Here is a 25523-nt window from a genome sequence, read left to right on the forward strand (position 1 = left end):
ACTGATTCCTAACGTCTATTGCAAAAAGGTACAGTACATATACGGGGCACTTCATTCATTATTTTTGTCTCTTTTTCCTCATTTCTGTCCTTTAGTCTGATAATCACAATAAATAGATCTATAGGTCAAGTAATAACATAGTAAACTCTTGACATAGAATTAAAAAAAAAGTAACATATCCTAAGTAATTGATTATCTGTTATTTAAAAATTAATCACCATGAGTAGGTTCATCCACTGAAATCACTTGAGACCGTGCACTCAACTCTCCTTAGTGTACCTGAGCTTTTTGTCCACTCGATACCATATTCTTCAACTCTGCTGTAGGAATTATACTTCATCTTATTTAAAATGTATTTCTAGGGATAGTGAGAGGAGAGCAAAAGTGTAGAAAATGATGATTATGCAAAAATAAAAATTTCATAACTGCTGACGTGCTTGGTCATAAGTATAAAGGGATTGTATAGTTGTTAGTATAATTAGGGAAAGCTTTATAAACATATATTATATTGATGGGGCGCCTGGGTGGCGCAGTCGGTTAAGCGTCCGACTTCAGCCAGGTCACGATCTCGCGGTCCGTGAGTTCGAGCCCCGCGTCAGGCTCTGGGCTGATGGCTCGGAGCCTGGAGCCTGTTTCCGATTCTGTGTCTCCCCTCTCTCTCTGACCCTCCCTCGTTCATGCTCTGTCTCTCTCTGTCCCAAAAATAAATAAAAAACGTTGAAAAAAAAAATAAAAATAAAAATAAACATATATTATATTGAAATACTTAAAAAAATTTTTTTCTTTGCCCAAACTATGACTTTTTCTTGCCATTGCTTGGCTTGTAGTAATCATTTTAAAAATCATTTTTGTTTCCTTTTTTAAGGTTATGAACAATCTGTTGAGCAAATATTTATTGAATCAGGCACTTCATAAAGTATAAGGGATAGAACATTGATGAAAACAGACACGGTTGTTGCCTTTGTGGTGCTTGTGGCTATAATCCCACCGTAGTGAGGATTTTACTTCATCTGTATAGTATATAAGTAGAACACATCAGTTCACAGATATTTGAATATACTGTGTTTCTTAAACATTGAATGAATGAAATGTGAAATAGGACCCTTTATGGGGGTTTACATTTCCAAGTAGAGATGTAAAGCTGGTAGACCCCAATCTATTAGATAAGAATATAGAGATATTTGCTATATTTGGTGATAAAGTTGCACTAGGGAATTTCAAAAATTTTTCAATTCCAAGGAAATATTTCCTGGAAGAGGTGGAATTGAGTTGTATATTTTGAATTGGTAAGGTGAATTGAATTGGTGAATTGAAGAGAATTTTGAGATAGGAGGAACAGCTAAGAGTGTAGAATGTATAATGAGCTTGGTATATTTGGGAATAAGTGATGGAACCTTTCTGATTGATAGTTTATAGAGGAGGATGACAGAAAATTGAGGTTACATAGGACGAAATCAGGTTATGAAAAGCCTGAAATGTTACAAAACTAAAAAAAATTTATACCGTTTTTTTCTTAAAAGATGAACTACTAAAGAATGTTCAGTGACCTAAACTACTTTAAGCCTATAAACTTGCCCAAACAGCATCTTGACATTAGATGCTTTTTAATCTTACTGTTTCTGTTGCAGTTTTTTAAAAAAATTTTTTAAAAGTTATTTTTGAGAGAGTGAGAGAGAGAGAATGAGAATGTGCGAATGCATGGGAGAGGCAGAAAGAAAGAGAGAATTCCAATCAGGCTCAGCAGAGAGCCCAACGCAGAGCTTGAACTCAAGACATGAGATCATGATCTGAGAGGAATCAAGAATTTGACACTGAGCCACCCAGTCACTCCTCTGTTGCAGTTTTTATCCACTAGATGTCACTAAGAACTAGACAGTGAGGTATTGTTCAAGCACTAACTCCCTTGATTTATCTAGAAGTGGTTGAGTAAATGGTGAATATAATTCACTTTCTGAATATTGGTGGACTTTTCAGTTTTCGTGTGCCACGGAGTGATAGAACCATAGAATCCCGGAGCTGGAGGGTTTTAAAAGTTCATCTGACATATTGAAATACTTAAGGATGAAATGATTTGATATCTGGGGTATACTTCAAAGTAATATAAGGGTGAAGTGAAGTAAGGCATTATAGATAAAATAAGATGGGCCAGGAATTGATAATGTTAAAACTGTTTGGGTGTGTATGTGGGATTCATTATAGCTTCTGTCTACTATATGTTTGACATTTCCAATATCTTTGAATTTATTTACATTTTTTAAAATCTTTTTTAAAAAGTTGATCTTTTTTGTTGTTGTTGTTGAGAGAGAGGCAGAGAGAGAAAGAGGGATACAGAGAATACCAAGCAGGCTCTGTGCTATCAGCACAGAGTTTGTGGGGCTCAAACTCATGAACTATGAGATCATGACCTGAGCTGAAATCAAGGGTCGGATGCTCAACCAACTGAGCCACCCAAGCGCCCCTGAATTTATTTACATTTTTAATTAAATGTTAGAAAAGAGAAGACATTATCTAGTCTAACCTTTCTTTCTCTAAAGAATTCTTTTTATATTGTCTCTAGTTTCTGCTAGAACACTGCCACTGTTGAGCAACTGACCACTTTTTAGGCTATTCATTTTTAGAAGTCTTGAAATTATTAGAAGTATTTTATCAATATACTAAGTCAAAATGTTCCTATAATTTTTACCCATTGGGCCTAGTTTTGCACTCTCAAGTAATAGAAAATAAAATACCATGGTCATCTCTAAGACACTTCAGGTATTTGATTATATTTAATTATAGCTATCATTTCTGTCTCTTCTTTTTTGGGGGGAGAGAGAGAGAGAGTGGCGCGCACATGTGTGTGCACATGGGGGAAGGGCAGAAGGAGAGGGAGAGAGAGAATCTTAAGCAGGCTCAATGATCAGCGTGGAGCCCAACACAGGGCTTGATCTCATGACTGTGAGATTGTGACCTGAGCCAAAATCAAGAGTCAGATGCTTAACCAACTGAGCCTCCCAGGTGCCCCCCATTTTTCTCTTTTGATTCTTACATTCCTAATGCTTTCAGTCATTATAATCTTGGTTGATTTCTTCTGAATGCTATTTAGTTTTTCAAATATGCTCTTTTCAAATATGGCCTTCAAAACTGGATGTGGCCCTGTACCCCAACATGTGATTTTGCTAGGACCTCTCTTATTCTGTATCCCCACCCCAGCCTTCACTTATAATACTTGGTATTACCTACTTGTTCTGAAATAGATAAGATTGGGTACCTAAAGTTAGCCACTATAATCATAAAACTGGAAGAAATTTCAAGTGTTCCCATAAAATAGAACTAGCCTAGCCCCCTGCTTTTGTTCAGACTGATATTTATCTCTAGGGATTGAGTTTCTGTTGTGTCCCTTGATAACTTCATTTTGGTTGGGAATCAATGAACAGCTGATCATTGTTTCATTCTCACCATGTAATAATTTTTTTTAAATACACTATTAAGTTTACCACTATTTTCTAGCATGGGATATCTCAGCTTTTTATTTCTCACTGAATCTTTTATTATCTTGTTTTTTATTTTTATTCTCTCTTTGTAATGTAGGCTTTCCAGCTTTTTCAACCCTGGAAATACCAATTAATTTTGGTAATTAAGAAAGATTTAAGCAATGTGAAATAACCTGATAAGTTTTCTTAATCTATCATTGGAAAACTATTGTTTGAGTTAGGCTCTTTGCCTGCAAGACTTCATTTTATTTCAAGAACATGCATGGGATGATAACGGCAGAATCAGAAACTCCCTTAAGGAGTCAGAGGAGTTTTTCTGGCTCTGAGGTAGCTCCAGTGATCACAACAGCATAGGTTCTTTGATCTTCAAAACTAGTATTTAATCGATAACTTGATTGATTCAGTTGTTCTCATAGGGTGACCCACCTTCCTTATTGTCTGAGGACATGAGACCTTCAGTGCTAAACCTGGACAGTTCCAGGCAAAGTGGGAGTGTTCCCTGTCTCTACACATATGCTTCTCTCTTATTTGCTTAATTTTTCTACTAACTGGTATTCTCATCATCACAGCTCTGAAACTTAGGCATACTTATGGCTCCTTTAGCCTCTTTTCTCCAGCTTCGGACCTTTTAGGTTCAGTTCCTGTGTCTGATTTCTCGTACTTCCTAGTTCATCATGTAAGATAAGGAATCTTCATTATCCCAGCCTGCCTTTTTATGCAAGATCTAGGTTATTGGTGAGCCTATAGCTTGGGAGGCCCACTTAATAATTTGATTTGTAAAATTCCCCTATTTTCTATATTTTTGTTTAATGGTTATGAACATTGACTTTGGTCCTTGTATTCATTTTTGTCTGCTGTTAACAAATTACCTCAAACTTAGCGACTTGAAATGACAAATTAATTCTCTTGAAGTTCTCGAGGCCAGAAGTCCAAAATCAGTTTCAGTGAGCCAAAATGAAGGGTCTCTTCCACAGATTCTAGGAGAAAATTTGTTCCTTGACTCTTCTAGTTTTTGGTGTCTGCTGGCTTTCCTTTCCTTGTGGTTACATTGTACCAATCACTGCTTCTGTCTTTACATCACCTTCTTCTTTTCTGTATGCCACATCTTCCTCTGCCATCTCTCTCATAAGGACAGTTGGGATGGCATTTAGGGCCCATATGGATAGTCCAGGATTATCTCCTCATCTTAAGATCCTTAATTTAATAATATCTGCAAAGCCCCTTTTTTCTTATAAAGTAACGTTTATAGGTTTCAGGGATCAGGACCTGGTGTCTTTGAGTGTCCATTAGTCAGCCTATTACAGTCCTCATAGCTGGTCCTTGAAAGGGCTTTCGGGTTGAGGTTTGATGAAGGGTTATGGTAATGACAGAGAAATGGAAAGACTATAACGTATATTCCAACTGCTGGACCAGTTGAAATATCCTGCTTAAGGGACTAAAATCAATCTGTGACTCTAATAGAGGTTTGGACTTGTTGGGAGATGTAGATTATGTATCCTTATTTTAAATCTGTTACAACAGCTATTTTGAATCCTTGGTCACATTGTGCAGGGCAATAACATCTACTATACTTGGCAATGAGTAAAAGCAGGCACATTTGTGGCTCTATATTTTTTATAACTTTAACTGTACATATATCTCTTTTTATAGTATGATTACCTCTATCTTGATCCCTTTAGCCATTCTGCTAACCAAATTTAGAAGTCCTCCTCTTAGGGGTGCCTGGGTGGCTCAGTCAGTTAAGCAACCGACTTAGGCTCAGGTCATGATCTCACAGTTCGTGAGTTTGAGCCCCGCATCGGGCTCTGTGCTTGGAGCCTGCTTCTGATTCTGTGTTTCCCTCTCTCTCTGCCCCTCCCTGGCTTGCGCTCTGTCTCTCTCTCTCTCTCTCCCAAAAATAAACATTAAAAAATTTTTTCTTAAAAAAATAAGTCCCCTCTTAGTAAAATAAAGAGTAATGTTTCAAGCTGATTTCTCTGGTGAGAGGTGTAGACCTTTAGAAGCAAGGACAAAACAGGTGATATGCTGTAGGGAAACTGCACCGGTAGTGAGAGTGTTTTTATCCCTAGCTCACCATTAGTAAAAACCAAAGTGTTTGTTATTTATATCTGTAAATCATAGTCATGATTTACTTTCCAGGGAGAATTGATATCATTAACTTTTCCTGGATTGGTTGGAACTGGTCCTGACTTTGCCTTAATTTTACTTTGTAGTATAGGGATATGCTTTTCTTCTACGTGATGTAGTGCTTAGCCTAAAACATGGTACTTTGTTCATTTCTGTATTTTCTTTAAGGAAACATTCTGTGCAGATTTGTGAAAAATAAAATAGGCTATGCTCTTCTGAAAAAGAGATCAAAACAGGTGCTTACTGAAATGACCTGGTAGATGTAAGGAATGAACACAAAGTCAATGTATTTAATATTAATACTCATTATCAGCTATTACTTAGAGTACTTGAAACAAATGGGTTCTGTTGAGATGTTGGAGTTTGTGTTCTGAGTTAACTTAGAAAGACTTCCTGGAAGAAGGGGGGTTTGAGAAAAGACTTTGAATAGCTACAGGTTTCAGATGTTAGGGGTGAAGAAGGGATTCTTGTAAACAGGAAAAAAGGATTTTAGAGGGACTAGGAATGGAGTCCTCTAGCAAGGAGTGATAAAAGTGATTAGGCATGCAAAGACTAGTCGAAGAAATAACTCCTTATTGAGAAGATGGATAGGAGATAAAGAATGTATTTGCTCATAATTTCTAAAATTATTAATTAAAACTTTTAGGTTCTGATATTTTGTGTACATTCTTAATACAAAGCATATGTTGTTGAAAAATGATTTGAATAACAGCCCTTAAATCAAGTTATGAAATAACAGTATTTTAGAATAATGAAAGTCATGTTGTAAAAGTACTGTCAGCAGACCACAGTCTCCTTTACAGGTAATCCTCTTGTCTTAGGTCTGGCATTTTTTAATAATAGGGGCCTGTTTTCCTGTTGGAACACTTAGTGAATTTGGTATTAAAACTTTAGCCTGTTTTTGTTTGCTCTTTTTTCCCTTTCCCTGGCAGCTTAGTCAAACCATGAAACAGGCTCGTCACCGACTGGCATCATTTAAGACTGTGAACAAAAAAAATGTGTCAGTGTTTCCAGATGGTAGAAGAAAAACCTTTCCCCACCAAGAGGTAAATTAATTTCTAATAAATTGTTGTAAAAAGTACACATAAATATTTATTTACATCTCAACATTATTTAGAACTGTAAAAATAATTGGAAATAACCTGAAATATCCAATGGTAGGGAATGGTTAAAAAATTATGGTGTATCCATATATAGCTATTGTAAAAAAAATATGCTTTCAAAGAATATCTAAAGACAGAAGTGTCTGTGATACAAAATTAAGTGAAAAAAGTAGGATACAAAATTATATACAGTATATTCTAAATTAAAAAAAAATTATGCAGCCAATGTTTATAGAATGTCTGTTGTTACCAGGCATTGTTCTAGAAGCAGGAAAAAAAAGATAGACAAAGATCCCTCCAGGAGCATCTGTGCTAGCAGGGAAGCAAATAATAAGCAAATAAATGTAGAATATTTTTCAAACAATAAAAAAATAAAGATAAAGCGATGGGAAGAGAATACTATGTGCAGAGACAAAAGCCTGGAAAGAAATGGACCAAGAGGTTAATACTGATTATTTATGGTTAGTGTTAGTACAGGTGATTTTTATTTTCTTCTCTTGGTTTTCCCTATTTAAAAAATTTTCCATAAAGTATATATTTTACTTTCTAGTTAGGAAAAAATCAGTACTGTTATTATTTAAACATTTTTTTTTAATGTTTATTCTTGAGAGAGAGGGAGAGACAGACAGAGCATGAGCAGGGGAGGGGCAGAGCAAGAGAGGGACATAGAATCCAAAGCAGGCTCCAGGCTCTGAGCTGTCGGCACAGAGCCTGATGTGGGGCTTGAATTCATGAACTGTGGGATCATGACCTGAGCTGAAGTCGGACACTTAACCGACTGAGCCACCCAGGAGCCCCAATACTGTTATTTTTTAAAAAGAAATTCTTTTGATTCAAAATACAAGGTTAGAGTGAATAATTGGAACATAGATACAGAGCTAGACTTAAAAGGATATTTAAGGCTATACTTGTAAAATGATATTGTTCTGTGGCTGTTTATTTCAATGTTCACAGATTTGGATCCTAAAAATAAACTCATGTATTTTCCTGTGTGTACTTAATTTTGGCATGAATATCAAGTTTTGATAGAAAGCATCTAGTAAAATGGACCATCTCATCTTTTTTACTCTATTTTTTTTGTGGCCCTCATCACCTCTGTCTCTTAGTTCTTTCTTAGTTTTGCTTCCTAGATTATGTATATACATGTGTGTGTTTGTGTGTGTGTGTGTGTGTGTGTGTGTATGTTTTTGGAAAGAAATGGATATGTATATATAAATATATATAAAAATGTTTTTGTATTTTTTCTTAAGTATCTCCACACAACCATCAAAAACATTTGTCTTTTATGTATTTGTAATTTGTAGAATACTAATCTATGTTTCCCTCTTCAGTGATAGTAAGATATTTATAGTTAAATATATAAATATATGGTGTGTATCACAAAAGACATTCCATCCCAGGTACGTTTAGTATGGTTACCCTTTTGTAGCATTGCCTTGTTAGGACTCTCAAGATAGAATTTCTTTTGTACCAAACTTCTCAGTGGCTTGGTTTTTGGACGGTTTTCATACTATGGATTTGGCGACTGTAGTTTGTGCCAGTACTGACTTCAGAGTAGTATTAGAATGAAGTGATTGGACACATTCTAGCAAACCAGAAAAAAAGGGTTATCAGATCCTAGAGACTGATATTTTATGTTATGTGGAATATGTTCAAACCTTTCAATTGATGCTTTTCCAGAAAAAGTACTGAATTAAATACTTATCCAGTAGAGGGAGAAGGATTAAGTCTGAGGTAACATCCTTCTATAAACCAGTTTTATATGTCAAAGATGCCATTTAAATGTAAGTCATGATGATGATGATGTATTCAGACTTTCTGCTTATTGCTTCCAGAGAATACATGTGTATTTTTCAGCTAGAACATTGGAAACATATCTCCATAGAAATGAGAATGATCTAAGAAATTAGTGAAAATTTTCACATTTCTTATATCATGTATGTGGTTGTTCCCTCAATTCTGAATAGTTTTCTACCCCCTCAGTTTTGTGAAGTGGAAATCTGCCAGTCAGAAAGGACACAATCTGTAACCTGGTTGAACTCTTGTTTCATTTCCTTGTTAGACTTATTTTTACTGACCTCAGAATCTGTCTGGTTGTTTTTGTTATTCCAGATTTGGAGGTACAGTTAGAAGATATACTTGCTTGCCCACTGTTGGGTCACTAAGACAAAATCATAAGCCTCCTAAAATTGTTACTGGCTGGTATAGGAACAAGTGGTCATTTATAAAGTTAATATATTCTCCTACCAGCATATTTCCTTCCATATGTTTGATGTGTGAGTGATTTATTTGTAAATCTGAGGTAGAACTAACTACTTGTTTTTCTTTATTCTATGTTAAACCACCCTAATCTGTTAAAATTACTCCAGATCTTTCACGAAAACTCAACCCAGTATCATAAGCATATTACTTTCTCTAGACCATTTATTTCTGTATCTTTTTTTCTTTCTTTCTTTCTTTCTTTCTTTCTTTCTTTCTTTCTTTCTTTCTTTCTTTCTTTTTGTTTTTTTAAGAAAGCATTTTGTAGGGAACCATCATCCCTCAAGATAAATATAGGAACAAAAGAACAGTTGCTCTTTAAGTTCCATCAAGGTCTTTGGACTTTTAACTACTTTGCATTACCAGAAATTTATAGAAAATCAGGGAGGGAAATGTAGAGTAGAGGGGGGAAAAATGGCTTGTTAGAGCCATCCATAGCTAATTAAGGTTGGGTTTAAGGATTAAAATTCTAATGTCCAGTAGTGTTTTTTTTCTAACAGTTTTATTGAGATATAATTTATATACTATACTATTTACCAGTAGTGTTTTTTCCTAACAGTTGTATTGAGATATAATTTATATACTATACTATTTACCCACTTAAAGTATACATTTCAGTTATTTTTAGTGTATTCACAGGTTTGTGCAAATGTCAACATAATCTAATCTTTATAACACTTCCTTAACCCTAAAAGAAACCCTATTCTCATTAGCCATCACTTTCTGTTCCCTCCCTTTCCCTACCCCCAGTCCTAAGCAACTAATCTACTTTCTGTCTCTATAGATTTGCTTATTCTAGACATTTCATATAAGTAGAATCATATAATATATATAATATATGGTCTTTTGTGACCTGGCTTCTTTTGCTTTGACTAATGTTTTCAAAGTTTATTGTAGAATGTGTCAGTACTTCATTCCTTTTTTATTGCTGAATAATATTCCTTTTATAGCTATATCACATTTGGTATATCCATTCATCAGTTGATGGACCTCTTGGCTTTTATGAATAACTGTGCTACAGACACTTGTGTACATGTCTTTGTGTGGGCATTCTTTTTTTTAGTAGTGGAATTTGGAGGTTATAGGGTCACTCTATGTTTAACCTTTTGAGAAACTGCCAAGCTGTTTTTCATTAGCAATATATGTGGGTTCCAATTTCTCCACATCCTCTCCAATACTTACTATTGTCCATCTTTTTGATTATTGCCATCTTAGTGGTATGAAGTGATATCTCACTGTACTTTTGATTTGTGTTTTCCTGATGACTTATGATCTTCAGTATCTTTTCATGTGCTTATTGCCCCATTTATATGTCTTGTGGAGAAAGTGTCTATTCTAATGTGGTGGTGTCCATTTTTTGATTGAGTTATTTGTTTTTTCATTATTGAGTTATAAGAGTTCTTTATATATTCTGGATACATGTCCCTTACAAGATACATGATTTACAAATATTTTCTCCCATTCTATATATTGTCATTTCACTTTCTTTTTTTTTTTTTTTTTTTTTTTTTTTTTTTTTTTTTAAATTTTTTTAACGTTTATTTATTTTTGGGACAGAGAGAGACAGATCATGAACGGGGGAGGGGCAGAGAGAGAGGGAGACACAGAATCGGAAGCAGGCTCCAGGCTCTGAGCCATCAGCCCAGAGCCCGACGCGGGGCACGAACCCACGGACCGCGAGATGGTGACCTGAGCTGAAGTCGGTCGCTCAACCGACTGAGCCACCCAGGTGCCCCTCACTTTCTTAATGCTATCATTTGTACAAAATTTTTTCTTTTGGTGTAGTTCAATTTATCTATTTTTTCTTTTGTTGCATGCTTTTGATTTAATACCTAATAAACCATTGCTTAATCTTTTTTTTTTTTTAAGTTTGTCTATTTATTTATTTTGAGACACACACACACACACACACACACACACATACACATAGAGTGCGTGAGTATGGGAGGGGCAGAGAGAGGGGGAGAGAGAAAATCCCAAGAAGGCTCCCCACTACAGGACTCGAACCCACAAACTGTGAGATCATGACCTGAGCTGAAGTCAAGAGCCAGACACTTAACTGGCTGAGCCACCCAGGCACCCCAACCATTGCTTAATTTCAAGTCATCAATATTTTCTACCATGTGTTCTCCTAAGAATTTTATAATTTTAGTTCTTACGTGATCTATTTTGAGTGAATTTTTATATGTGGTGTGAGGAAGTGTTTTAAGTTAATTCTTTTTGCATATGAATAACCACTTGTCCCAGTACCATTTGTTGAAAAACTATTCTTTCTCCACTGAATTTTCTTGGCACTCTTGTTCAAAATCAGTTGACTGTAAATGTGAGGGTTTATTGATGTCTTAATATTGTCTTCGGAGATCCATGAACATGGGATGCTTTTCCACTTATTTTTAATTTTTATATTAATTAATTAATAATTCCACTTATTTTTATATTTTTAAATTCTGTTCAACAGTGTTTTATAGTTCTCAGTATATAGTTTATACTTTTGTAATATCTTGTTTTTATAATATTTGATTATATTGACCTACTTCCTAAATTATATTAAAAGTGTGCTGAAGCCTAGGATTTTATTGTAATTACATTGTTTCTACCTGTAATAGATATTTCTTTTTTCATTTTGATTGTGTGTTTTGTAGGAACCTGACTCTGAGGAATCTTCATCTATTTTGATAGATAAAAAAGGGAGAGAAAATTTGTTTTGGGGAGACCAACAGGATCTCCTTTCTGAAGACAGGGACAAACCTTTCAGCAGAGTTCAGGTAAAGCTGAGTAAAAGGAGATAGTATGATAGAAATTAAACTAATTGTGATTTGGACTAGGGATGCCAGTATTGTTGTACTGGTTTGGGATTATAGATTTTGGTTTTGTTAAGTTGAGCAAAGATCCTGATTTCCATTTTATTATAGTAATGTGTTTGACCACTATATCTTTTTGAGATTATTTTAGGAGTCTTATGGAAAACTTAGAGTGTTGCTACTACCTGGCATTCTCTATTTGATGTTTATGTTCACTTTTAGAAAGCACAATTCAAAAATCCATTATTTGCTGTGATGAAAGAGGAAGAGCAAAAGCAGTTAGATCTTCAAGGCCTTCAGGATATTCTGCCAGAAGCCCAGGATTATCTTCCAGAAGCCCAAGGTGATCTGCTGAAAATCCAGGGTGATTTGACAGGAGTCCAGAGTGTTGAGCTAGAAGCTAAGAGTATTGAGCCAAAGGTCAACACCCAGGTTGTTGAGGTGGAAGGCCAAGCCACTGAGCCTGAAGCCCAGGCCGTTGAGCCTGAAATCCAGACCGTTGAGCCTGAAGCCCAGGCCGTTGAGCCTGAAGCCCAGGCTGTTGAACCTGAAGCCCAGGCCACTGAGCCTGATGCCCAGGCTGTTAAGACAGAAACTCAGGATATTATGCCAGAAGCCCAGAATATTGAACTAGAAGATGGGAGTATTGTGTCTGAAGTCCAAGATTTGCTACCCAAAGAACAGTGTGTTCTTCCCACAGACCAGAATGTTCTACTCAGATGTCAGGACCAGGACTTTCTACCTAAAAACCAGGTTTTTCTACCCAAAGACCAGAATATTCTACCCAAATGTCAGGACCAGCATGTTCTCTCCGAAGACCAGAATATTCAGTCCAAATTTCAGGACCAGGATTTTCTACCCAGAGACCAACACCAGCATTTTCTATTCAGAGACCTGTGTGTTCTCCCCAGAGTACAGGATTTTCCACCCAGAGATCAGGTAAAATAGAGTGGAAAGGAGATATAAGAAGAAAAAATAGCCAGTTAAATTTTGGAGTGGGATTTGGAAGGACTCAATTGCAGCTGATTTGGAGAGTCATAGTTGGAAAAAGTAGTCTTCTCATTAATTTCTCAAAAGTCTAGGGTTCTCGTTAAGTGTTAAAGTATTAACAGCATATTACCCCTGTCTGGACAATTTACTTTTTTTTTTTTTTTTAATCTTCATATTAGGGAAAATATTCTGGCAGCCATTATCTGCTTTGACACCTGAAAGATGGAAAAAGGCATGGCCCACAAGTGTGCCAACAGTTATCTTTTACTATTTAGGTTCCAGCGCCGGCCCTCTACCAGAGATCAGTTAGACCGAAAATAAGAAGAAAGGGATCAACAGGAAGTAATTATATAGGGTCATAACTGGATGTGTATGGAATAGAGTATATAATGTTTTCTTTTATTCCATACCATGTTAAGTTATATTCTGACCTCAGTTCATTCCAGAATTCTCACCACAGCCTAAAGTATTATTGGTTAACTTGTCTTTCTTAAATGAACAATTGATATTTTGTGTTTGTTCTTTTTTTAGAAGGCAAATTTGAAGCAGCCAGCATCAATTTTGACAGACAGGAGAGGGAGAGAGGCGTTTCCTCTGGATGTCCATCAGGATCTTCTACACAGCAGTCAAGATCAGACCTCCATCAGGGACAAGGTAGAATAGAAAAAGGAGAGAGACCAGCAGGAGCTGAATTGTTCTGGGTTTAGTTTGGAACTTGCAATGGTTGTTTTCAGCTAGACTTCAAAAATGACAAAAATCATGGCTTTCTGTTTTATTCCATATTTCACATTATCTTGAGTGTAAACAATTACTGTAAGGCTTTCAATAAAGTCTGTAGTATTACTAGCATATTACTTCCACTGGGCAATTTATAATTAATGTTTTTGTTTTCTTTTAGAAAGTACGCTTCAAGGAGTCATATTCTGATATGTCAAGTGAGAAAGGGAGAGAAGGCTTTTCCCTGGCAAGTTATCAGTACCTGCCTCCTAAACTCCAGGACTATACCTTCATCAGAGATCAGGTAGAGCAGAATAAAAAGGAAATAAACAGGAGATAAAGTAATGGGGTTTTATACATTCTCAATAATTGGTAATGTGAAGTATAGAATCAGGTGCAAAAGACCCTGGTCTAGTGAATGTATCCAACCAAATCAGTTCTGTCATTTGGAAGGTTGATAAATCACATTCATATTCTTGGTGTAGGATCAGACCATTTCAGTTTACTAAGATGATGCTACAACTTCTGCTGAAGCCCACAGTATTACCATAAACATACTGTCCCTGCGTGAATAGTGCAGGAAAAAGTGGCAGATCCTAAATTACTAAACATGAGGGGTTTGTCAGACTCTTCTGTTCATGGCTTAGGATTACAAATTCAGGTCTACAGCGTTGAGCTAAACGTGTTACATCCTTATTCAAGTCCAAATGTATCAGAATATCCTCACCTGGTACCATTTCCCTGGAGTTCTCACCAAAGCCTACAATATTAGATTAGCACATTGCCCTGGTCAGATGATTTGTTTTCTGTTTTTATTCCTTTAGAACATGTTTCTCAAGGAACTGCCATCTTTTATGAGAGCAGAGAGAGTGAGTGATGAATTGCCTCTGGAGTACTATCAGTATGTTAAACCTAAAGCCAGGACTGAGCCTCTCCTAGAGAACATGTAGAGCAAAAACAGTGGGAGGACTATCTCCTTCCTGAAATAGTAACAGAGACAAAATTACTTAAAATTGGGGTTGGAGCTTATCAAGCTAGTTTGCATGTAGGCTACATAGAAATAAAGCTGCTGGAGGGAAGATAAGAGCATAACATCTTCAGTTATTTTGAAATGTGCCAGACCTAAAGTCTGTCCAGGTGAGAAAGCATACCTCTGTCATTGGGGTTAACCAAGAGACAGGGTTTATGTAATATTGATTGGTTAACAGTAAATTGTTCTTTGTAAACTCATATCCTGGAGGCTTATTTGGCTTTCTGCATTTAGTCTCGTAAATACTGAAGGGCTTCTACTCTTGACCAACTGAGGCAGTACACCAAAACCAGGCATCCAGTTTGCAAACCAGTTATGATGAAGGGCAAAACAAGCTGTTTGCCACCTCAGAACTTCCTGAACCTCTAGTGTTTGTGCATGCAGTTACTGGGGACATTGAGTAGGAGTACTTGTGGAAATGACACAAGCTTGTGTTCTGGCTGTACCTTGGGAAAATGTTAGCAACATTATAAAAATACTGCTTTGTTGCCTTATCTGCTTCCATTTGTTGAATAAGGGGATACCCCGTGCAAAAAAAAAAAAAAAGGTACCAGAATAATCTGGGATTTGCTTTCAAATAGTCCAGGAAAAAAAGTGGCAAAAGAGATAGATGGAAAAAAAACGTTACTAATTATTGAAGTTGGGGGATGGGTATCTTGGGATGCATTATACTATTTTCTTTCCTACTTTGATTTATGTTTGGGAATTTTGTACTAACAGATGGAAGCACACGTACACACCAGTTCTGTTATATTATCCTCCGCTAGTATCATTATTTTGGATTTGTCAGTGATGTCTAAAATCATTTCTGCTTACACAGTTTTATATTTTGTTTTTCCTTTAGAACAAGTGTCTCAAGCAACCTGCCTCTTTTGAGAAATGGGAGATTGAAAGAAGAATTGTTTCTGGAGTGCCATCGGTATGTTTCACCCAGTGTTTAAGACCTAGCCTCTCTCAGGGAATAAGCAGAGCAGAGTAGAGTGAGGAATAAGTAGCAGAGAATAAATTGCTTAGGTTTTGGCTCAAATTTAATAGGGCAATATAGTAACTGTTTAGGGATTTAGTGTTAAGGTCAGTATTAACGGGCAAAGCTGTGATGTCCTCTTGTTCTGTGATGTATCACACCATTCTGACCTGTTGAAACTGCTTCAGGCCTCTTCACTGAAGCTTTTACTATTGCCCCGTCATGATGCTCCTGCTTAGGCAATTGATATTCAGTGTTTACGTTGTCTTTTAGCACAGGAGCTATGGGCAGGCCTTACATAATTTGACAGATGAGAGATGGAGAAAGGAGTTATTTCCAGAGTGCTGTGAATATGTTTTACATGATATCCAGGATCCACGTTCTGCCAGAGAACAGGTAGAGGAGAGCATAATAAAAAGTAAACAGCAGAAAGTAAATTAGCGTTTGATCTGGGCTTGCCAGAGCTTTGCTTCTAACAACAGTGCTGCAGCTGCTGCTGGTGGTATTCTCTCTTACTCATACTGTCAATAATATTGCCAATAATATTATGAAAAGCAGCTTACGTTCATTAAGCACTTTCCATAATTAAAATAGTTCTAGAACTTTGTGTCCATTGTCTCATTTCTCATTTTGACAATAACCTGGGGAGATAGATACTATTATCCTTGTTTTATGGATGAAGAAGCTTATGGATGATTGCTTCGTGAATACAGTTAAGATCCATAATAGGGCCAGGAAGTGTAATGCATACTCACATGCATAACGTATCAGATTATTCTGACCTGCATGGAGTACGTCAGGGCTATCACTGCAGCCTACAGTACTTTTACTAGCATTATTTAACTGCTCGCATGCTTTGGTGAGTGCTTTTGTATGTTTTAGACCTTATGCTTCAGGCAGCAGCCGTCTGTTGGGACAGCAGAAAGATGGCAAGAGGATTTGTTTCTGGATGGCCATCAGCAACTTCCACCCAAGCACCAGAGAGAGGCTTCCAGCAGAAGACAGGTGGAGTATGAGTAATGGAATTTAGATAGGATTGGGCTGCAAGTGCTCAGGGTGAGCAAAAAGCAGATTCTTGTTTTATTTCATAGTGTGTAGAACCTATCCTGACATAAGATTACTGCTCTCACTGAAACCTTGGGTATTGTCAGGGGCACTTGTTGCCTATTGGAAAAGCTATATTTTATATATACATTCTTTTAGAAGAGGTGTTGTTTCTGGTGTGAGAGGGGAAGAAATGAGTGGTTTCTGAGGGAGAAGGGGCAGGAGAATCTTCTACCCATTGATCAGGCCTAGATCTCTGTCAGTAAGTTGGGAGAGCATAAGATGGGATCACCAAGAAATAAACTGTTCAGAGTTCAGGCTAGAGCTTGTTAGGGTTTATATATATAAGCTAAGCTTTGATGTACTGAGTTAAGATCTATAGTTTTTCAAGAAAATGTTACAATATTCTGGCCTACTAAGATTTTTCCATGGTTTCGTGAAGTCTAGTTTATTCCCACTAGAATTTACCACTGTCTGGATAATTTCTATCTTGTGGTTGTATGTTATTTTAACAACAGAGCCTTCAGGCACCTGGTGTTGTTAGGATATATAAAACAGATAAAAAGACATTTCCTTTTGGCCTTTTTAAGAGAACAAGAAGAAAAGGAGCAGAAAGGCAGAAAGTAGGATTTGGGCTGAGGTTTTCAGGACTAAACTTTTAGCAGCTCTTTTGTAATTTTTAGTTTGGATCCATGAAGTTGGCCTAGAGGGATGCTGTCATGTTTTATTCTACACTGTCATGTATTCTGAAGTATGCCAGGTTCTTTCCTACCTCAGGTCTGTTGCATATGTTTTTTTCCTTTATCTGGATAGCCATCTCTTTTTTTCTTCACAAAGCTGGTCCCTTCTCTTCCTTGAGGCTTCAGCTTAAAAGTTATCTCCTTAGAGGGGCGCCTGGGTGGCTCAGTCAGTTAAGCGTCCAACTTCGGCTCAGGTCATGATCTCACGGTTTGTGGGTTCGAGCCCCATTTTGGGCTGTGTGCTGACGGCTCAGAGCCTGGAGCCTGCTTTGGATTCTGTGTCTCCCTCTCTCTCTTCCCCTCCCCTGCTCATGCTTTGTCTCCCTCTATCTCTCAAAAATAAATGAAAATGTTAAAAAAAATAAAAGCTCCTTAAAAAAAACTATCCCGACCACCTTGTCAAAAATAGGTCTCCCTTCTGTTTTCTCTATCCTTGCATTCTCTTTCCTTCTCAGTACACAAAACAATTTGTAATTATTTATTCATTTAACATGTTTTCCACTGGTGTGTAAGCTTTATGAGGAGAGGTACCACACCTGTTTTTTTTACCAATATATGGACAGCCTTTAGAATATGGTGCCTGGTACCTGATGATCTCTTGCTAAATATGTTTTGAATGAATTAGTTAATCAATCAAACATTTATTTATCACTTTGTTAGGTGTTAGCCATTGGTTAAGCACTAAATATCAAAGACACAATTGTGAATCAGAACCCAAATTTCAGACAGTCTAAAGAAGAGAGACTGACACCTAAGCAAATGATTACTAAGTAACATGACTGAAGGTAGAAGGTGCAGAGGGCATTAACTGAACACAAAAGAGGGGTACCTAACCCTGATCATTTGATCGAGGGTGCTGCCAAGTGGTCAGAACCTCTTCTTCATGTCCTTCTGCCATACAAGCCCTGAAAATCCTCACCCCTGGATCCGTCCTTTACCTTTTTAGGCTCCCAAAATAATCCTGCCTTATTGGAAAAAAACATTTCAATAGTGTAGATTTAGATCACATTCATACTTAGGGCTTAGAGTCACAGCTGGGTCCCTTGTGCCGCTTAGCATTTTGTCAGCTCCCTCTTCCTATGGGCCACACTTACAACTGTAAACCTGGAATACTTAAGTTCTTACCGTGTCCCCATACTCTCAGACTTGTCATGAAGAAAATAGAAGCCATCATGCAATTACTCCCTCAGTCATTTGCTTTCTTGCCATTCTTACCTATTCCTGCTATCTCAGAAGAAGAGTTAACTGTCTTTGGACCATATTCTGGATTCTTCTGCCATCTTTTCTTCTGGATCCAATTTTGAATATTATGCTGTGAGACTCTGGCTACTGATGAAATCCTCTGAAGAATGTTATTTGTTTCTTTGTTCTAGTAGGCAATCAACCTGGTTTAAACTTATACTATAAGTTCTTTCTCACTTCCTGTGAATAGGGTCTTGAATGTTTGATTCTCAGAGCCTTCATTATACTCCTTTAGGTCCATCCCATGCATGCCCAGCTTAGGGGTGATTTGGGGGTGTATGCCAATTCATACACAGATTTAAGGAATCCACTTTTCTAGCTCATTCTTCTTCAGGATAAGAAGAATAAGCCCCCTATACTCTCCCCCGATACCATGGGCCACATTTCCTGGAGTTTTTAATTAGAAACAGAGACAAAATTAGAGAGACAGAGAGACAGGTCCATAGTGAGCTTACTCTTTGCCCAGTGCTGGAAGTCCAGTTTTTCTTACTGTTTTGAAAGCAGAAAATGTTTCCATTTTTATTGTAGCAAAAGTAAACACAAGTAAACAAAAAGAAAAAATAACCAAAAATTCCAGAGATGACTACCATCAGCCACTGTTGTGTATAATTTTCAGATTTTATCTATAACAAATAGATAAATAGCTTTAAACATAAGAGCTTGAATGAAATAATATAATCGATTCTTGTTATGATAGTTATATAAAGTTACCACACACACTGAATTGGTGAATGCTGAGCCAATGTTGCTAGGGAAGATAACAGAGTTAGGTTTTTGTGAGCTTCTGATCATAACATTTTGGTCACTGATCAATACCTAACTTTATTTTATGTGAATTTCTGTTCAGAGATACCTTATTTAATATATGGTGTTGACTCATTAACATTGGACTCAGGGCCAATAACACTATAGCCCATTCCTGAATGACGCTTATCTAATACATGTATTTTCTCCATAAGGCATATCACAGCCTTCTTATGCTCAGGAATACTGGATAGTACTTCAGCATTGTGCTTGGGAACCATTTTAAACAGCAAAATCACCAACAAAATGCACAAAAATGCAAAAACCTGGGCACTAAATAGACCTTGAAAAGAATACTTGTTTACAGTATGAAGGCTGAAACAAAAAGAACAAAAAGCATCACCTTGTTTGACCTTAGCTGGCAACATGCACATCTGGTGACTCAAATTTTTCACAGCTCTGTACATGTCTGCAGATGACCATAAAAGCATTGCAAGTGTTAATTTTGGGATTACAAACAAATTTTAGTGAATAGGCAAATTCACAGATAAGGTGTGTGGGATTTTGAGAAATGAGTGTAATTCACATACCATATAATTAATCTAAAGTATACAATTCAGGGGCGCCTGGGTGGCTCAGTCGGTTAGGCGTCTGACTTCGGCTCAGGTCATGATCTCGTGGTTCGTGAGTTCAAGCCCCGCGTCAGGCTCTGTGCTGATGGCTCAGAGCCTGGAGCCTGTTTCAGATCCTGTGTCTCCCTCTCTCTCTGACCCTCCCCCATTCATGCTCTGTCTCTCTCTGTCTCAAAAATAAATAAATGTTAAAAAAAATTAAAAAAAAAAAGAAAAAAAAAGTATACAATTCAGTGTTTTTAGTATATTCTAAGGGTTGTGCAAACTTTGCCACCATGAATTTTAGAACATTTTCATCATACCCAAAAAGTCCTTATCCATTAGCAGCCAATTCCTTTTTCCTCTCACTCTCACCCCCAACCCTAGGCAACCAGTAACCCCTTTCTCTGTCTAGAGATTGCCTGTTCTGGACATTTCATATAAGTGGGATCATGGAATCCATGATCACCCATGGTCTTTGGTGACTGGCTTTTTTCACTTAAGTGTAACATTTGCAGAGTTCACTGACTTGTAGCATGTAGTAGTACTGTATTCCTATTCATTGGGTAATATTACATTTTATGCGTAGAGCACATTTTATTTATCCGCTCATCAGCTGATGAATATTTGAATTGTCTCTACTTCTTAGCTGTTATGAATAATGTTGCTGTGAACATTTGCATACAAGTTTTTTTGTGGATGTGTTTTCATTTCTCTTGAGGGTACCTGTATGTGGAATTGCTGGGACTCTATGCTTAACCTTTTGAAGAACCACCGAACTCTTTTCCAAAGTGGCTGCACTATTTTTCATTCCCTCCAACAGTGCATGAGGGGTCCAATTTCTTCACATTCTCACTAATACTTATTATCTGTCTTTTTAATTATAGCTCTCTTAATGGGTGTGAAGTGGTATCTCATTGTCGTTTTGATTTACATTTTTCTGATGGTTAATGGTGAGCATCTTTTCACATGTGTATTCGCTATTTGGATATTTTTTTTTACAAAACTCCTTATTAGATTATCTGTCCAATTTGTAATTGAGTTACTTATCTTTTGATCATTGAGTTTTGTGAGTTCTTAATGTATCCTACATATAAGCCCCTTATTATATGATTTACAAATGTTTTCTCCCATTTTGTAGGCTTTTTGTTTTCTTGATGGTTTCCTTTGTAGCACAAAAGTTTTAAGTTTTGAAGAAGTTTAAGTTAGTTGTTTTTTTTTCTTTGTGGCTTGTGCTTTTAATGTCATATCTAAGAAACCATAACCTAATCCAGGATCATGAAGATTTATTCCAATGTGTTCCTCTAAGAATTTTATATTTCTTACATTTAGGTCTGTGATCTGCTCTGAGTTAATTTTCACATGTGGTATAAGGTATTCTTTTGCATGTGGATATCCAGTTCTCCCAACATCATTTGTCGAAATGACTCTTCTTACCCATTGATTTCTCTTTGTACTCTTGATAAAAATCTGTTGTTTGTAAACATAATGGTTTCTTTCTGAACTGTCAGCTCTGTTCCATTCATCTATAAGTCTGTTCTTTTCTTTTTTTTTTTTTTTTTCCCATAAATCTGTTCTTATGGCAGTACCACACTATCTTGATTACCGTAGCTTTGTGTTAAGTTTTGAAATTGGGAAGAGTAATTGCTCCAACTTTGTTCTTCTGTTTCAAAGCCATCTTAGCAACTCTGGGTCCCTTGCATTTTCATATGAATTTTAGGATCATCCTGCCAACATCTGCAAAGAAGTCATCTGAAATTTTGATGGAGATTGCGTTAAATCTGTTGATCAATTTGGAGAGTACTGCCATCTTAACAATATTAAGTCTTCCAATCCATGAGCAGGAGATGTCTTTCTATTCATTTAGATCTTTTTAAATTTCTTCCAACAATGTTTTTAGGTTTCAGAGTATAAAACTTACAGTTCCTCTGTTAAATTTATTTTAAGTAAGTTTTTGATGGTATTTTAAGTGGATTTTTCCATTAATTTCATTTTCAGATTGTTCATTGCAGGTACATAGAAATACAATACTGATCTTCTATCCTGAAACTTTGCTAAAAGATAAATAACTTCTAAGCTAAGAAAAAGTAATATTAAAATGACTTTAATTTCTGAAAGTTAGAGATCATAATTTGACTCATACAGTGTCAAAGCAGGTATACCAGGTTATATCATAAGGCTTTTATAGTAATTTGGGGGAACTTTAGCTTCAGTTTCCTCCCTTCCATGTCAATTGATGTTATAACATTTTCAGGCCCTTCTTCTCTGGGCTCACACCCACCAAAGAGTTGTGTAAATAGAAATTGATTACAGATTTAAGATAATAAGGGATCTGGCTTTATATCCTGGATTCAATCCCAAGCACATGCATAATAGAGTGATTTCGAGCGATCACGTTAGAAGAACTTTCATTCTGAACATTTTGATTTGTTACTAATTCATCCATGTTTTTGACCTGAATCATTTTCTTTGGTTTATTGTTTTTTGTTTGGTTTATTTCCTTCTGACTCTGCTTCTTTCATTCTTTTTTAATTTATTTTATTTTATTGAGTTTTTGTTTGTTTTTATCCAATAGAGCTCAGGGTTGCAGGAGAAAAGAATCAATAGATGAAAATAGCAAAAGCACGTGCAGGGCTAGCTTTGGGCAGTTTTTTCACTTTGTGTGACTGGACGTCTAGCAGGTGTATGGTGAATATCAGTCAAGATTGAACACCGAATTCCAAATTCCACCGGCACTTCAGTCTGGAGTAGATCAAGAAGAAGACAAGAAAGAGGTATGTAATGATAATTGCTTTTGGACACCAGCTTTTCTACTATAATAGTGTGAAATTGGGAACAATTTATTGTGTACTTACACATTTAGAGCTAATACTACAAGTTCCATGGATAAAGGCAAAGAAGTTACTCGACTCTTTATAATGTGTTGAACTTTTCTTCTAAGCCCCTAGGATTTAAGATAACCTTGATGTAAAATCAGAGATCTGATCCTAGTGAATTTTTCCCATTAGTATATATTTGTTACAATGACCTAAAGGAAGAGTTTTAACTTATGACTTCCTTTTTTCCCTTCTCAGTCTAATGTTAGTTTAAACCAGCAGTTTTTAACACTGTCCATGTGCTAGAATCAGATGTGGAGCTTTTTTTAAAATACAAATGCCTGGACCCAAATCAGATATACTGATCAGTATCTGAAAAGGTAGGTTTGGGGCATCTGTGTTTTTAAAGAACACCACTGATAATTGTGACGTATCCTCAATATTAAGAACTGGCTATTAGACTCTCATAATTTTTACCGAAAGGACATCAGCTGCTCAAAGGGCAAAACCACGTCTGTGTGTGCCCTAGTGCCCTTTGAGTAGCTTCTGTCCTTAAAAGAGAATGTATAAACCCAGAAGTATGAACAGGTCACACACAGGGCAGTAGCACTGCTTTTATTATACTTGCTCCCTTTAAAAGTATGATGCTCAGATATTCCCAGTCCTTCTTCCCTCTTTCCACTGTATTAGGCTTGGTTTCGAGTATACTTTTGTGATATGGTTTTAATTTTGAAAAGTTAAAGTGACTATTTTTCTTTCATAAAATACCTCTCACATTCTTTCTTTGGCTTTCTATGGTACTTAATAACTTGGGAACACAGAGTAAATATAGTACCAAATCTTATCATGTCCTATACAATCATTTCCTCAAGTGCTGTTGACCAAGGACTATACTAAGGGCAAAAATCAATACTTCTTTCTCTGATTTGTCTGTAATATCTAATAGCCATGTGCTTGAGAATATAAAGCTCTTGCTGTATGTGATATTATCCTAGGTCACCGTAAATAGAAATTAAGGACTGGGCGCATGCGTGGCTCAATCGGTTAAGTGTCTGACTCCTGATATTGGCTCAGGTCATGATATTGTGGTTGTGGGATTGAGCTTGTGTCGGGCTCTGTGCTGAGCACAGCCTGCTTGGCATTCTCTCTCTCCCTGTCTCTCCACCCCTCCTTCATGCATGTGCACATGTACATGTGCTCTCCCTCTCTCCTTCTCAAAATAAACAAATAAACTTAAAAAAAAAAAAGAAATTAAGGACTTAATTCCATGTGACTTTTGTAATATGTAGTTTTCTTGTCTATGGCACAAGGATATTTTCCTTCCTTGGGAAGTCCTCTGAGAGCAGAATCTTAAGAAATTTTAACTTCTTTCCTTTAGCGTCAAAAGCAATACCTGCGATACAGACGACTTTTCATGGATATTGAAAGAGAACAAGTAAAAGAACAACAAAGGCAAAAAGAACATCAAAAGAAAGCTGAAAAGTAAGTTCTTTGATCCTTATTATGAGCCTTCAATTGCCAGTTAAGATGATTTTGAAAACTGGGTTTTAGAAATCATTAGGCATAGTAGAAACAAGTGTTTTTGATCTGGAAAGAAGTATGAAAAGTTGGTTAAGAGCTATGGTTTTTTGTGGTTTTTTTGGTGGAATTTTTTTTTTTTTTCGAACAATCTTAAGTTTACAGCAAAATTAAGCAGAAAGTACAGAGAGTTTTATTTACCTCCTTTGCCTGTACACATGGACTGCCTTCTCCACTCTCAACATCCTATAGCATGGTAGTACAGTTGTTACAACTGATAAACTTCCACTGACACATCATAATCCATATTTTACACTAGGATGCACTCTTAGTGTTGTATACATTCTTATATATTTTGACAAATGTGTAATGACTTGTATCCAAATAAATGACATATGATGTCATACAGATGTCATACAGAATAGTCTTACTGCCCTAAAATGCTTTGTGCTTCACCTCTTCATCTTTCTCTTCCCCAGCCCATGGTAACCAATGATATTTTTACTGTCCCCATTGTTTTGCCCAGAATGTTATATAGGTGGGATACAATATGTAGCCTTCTCAAATTAGCTACCTTTCACTTAGTAATATGCATTTAAGCTTCCTCTAATACCTTTCATAGCTTGACAGCTCATTTCTTTGTAGCACTGAGTAATATTCTATTGTCTGGATGTACCAGAGTTTATCCATTCAGCTTCTGAAGGACTTCTTGGTTTCTTCAAAGATACGGCAGTTATAAATAAAGCTGCTCTACATGTTCATGTGCAGGATTCATTTAGGTGTAAGTTTTCACCTCCTTTGGGTAAATACCAAGAAGTATGCTTGCTGGATCATATGGTAAGAGTATGTTTAGTTTTGAAAGAAACTGCCAAACTTTATTCCAAAGTGGCTGTACCATTTTGCATTTCTGTCAACAATGAATGAAAGTTTCTGTTGTTCCACATCCTCTCCAGCATTTGGTTTGTTAGTGTTTTGGTTGTCAGCCATTCTAACAGTTGTGTAACAGTACCTTGTTGTTTTAATGTGCAGTTTGCTGATGACATATGATGTGGAGCACCTTTTCATATGCTTATTAGCCATCTGTACATTTTCTTTGGTGAGGTATCTGTTTAGGTTTTTGGCTCACTTTTTAATTGGACTATTTGTTTTCTTATTCTGGAGTTTTAAGGGTTCTTTGTTTTGGATAATAATCCTTTATCAAATGTGTCTTTTACAAATATTTTCTCCTCATCTGTGGCTTTAAGTCTCATTCTTTTGATACTGTCTTTTGGAGAGCAGAAGATTTTAATTTTAATGAACTCCAGCTTATAATTATTTTTTTTCATCTATCATGCCTTAGGTATT

The 25523-nt window shown here is 36.5% G+C and overlaps 1 protein-coding gene across 15 annotated transcripts in view; it reads left to right on the top strand.

The window, feature by feature from the left end:
• CCDC15 (coiled-coil domain containing 15) overlaps nucleotides 1-25523 on the top strand; it is a 102780-nt gene that overhangs the window by 6998 nt on the left and 70259 nt on the right. For 7 of the 15 annotated variants that reach the window (XM_058687182.1, XM_058687190.1, XM_058687187.1 and 4 more), the window contains exons 5-14: nucleotides 6533-6646; nucleotides 11605-11727; nucleotides 11986-12702; nucleotides 13285-13407; nucleotides 13652-13774; nucleotides 15345-15419; nucleotides 15738-15860; nucleotides 16347-16469; nucleotides 22524-22619; nucleotides 24040-24143. In XM_058687182.1, the coding sequence (XP_058543165.1) occupies nucleotides 6533-6646; nucleotides 11605-11727; nucleotides 11986-12702; nucleotides 13285-13407; nucleotides 13652-13774; nucleotides 15345-15419; nucleotides 15738-15860; nucleotides 16347-16469; nucleotides 22524-22619; nucleotides 24040-24143 (1721 nt within the window). Of the gene's footprint in view, nucleotides 1-6532; nucleotides 6647-11604; nucleotides 11728-11985; nucleotides 12703-13284; nucleotides 13408-13651; nucleotides 13775-15344; nucleotides 15420-15737; nucleotides 15861-16346; nucleotides 16521-22523; nucleotides 22620-24039; nucleotides 24144-25523 lie in introns of those variants that run through there. The other 8 variants (XR_009249566.1, XM_058687180.1, XM_058687185.1 and 5 more) reach the window with 8 other exon arrangements.

Source organism: Neofelis nebulosa, chromosome 10 (genome assembly GCF_028018385.1).
Source record: "Neofelis nebulosa isolate mNeoNeb1 chromosome 10, mNeoNeb1.pri, whole genome shotgun sequence".
Lineage (NCBI taxonomy): Eukaryota > Metazoa > Chordata > Mammalia > Carnivora > Felidae > Neofelis > Neofelis nebulosa.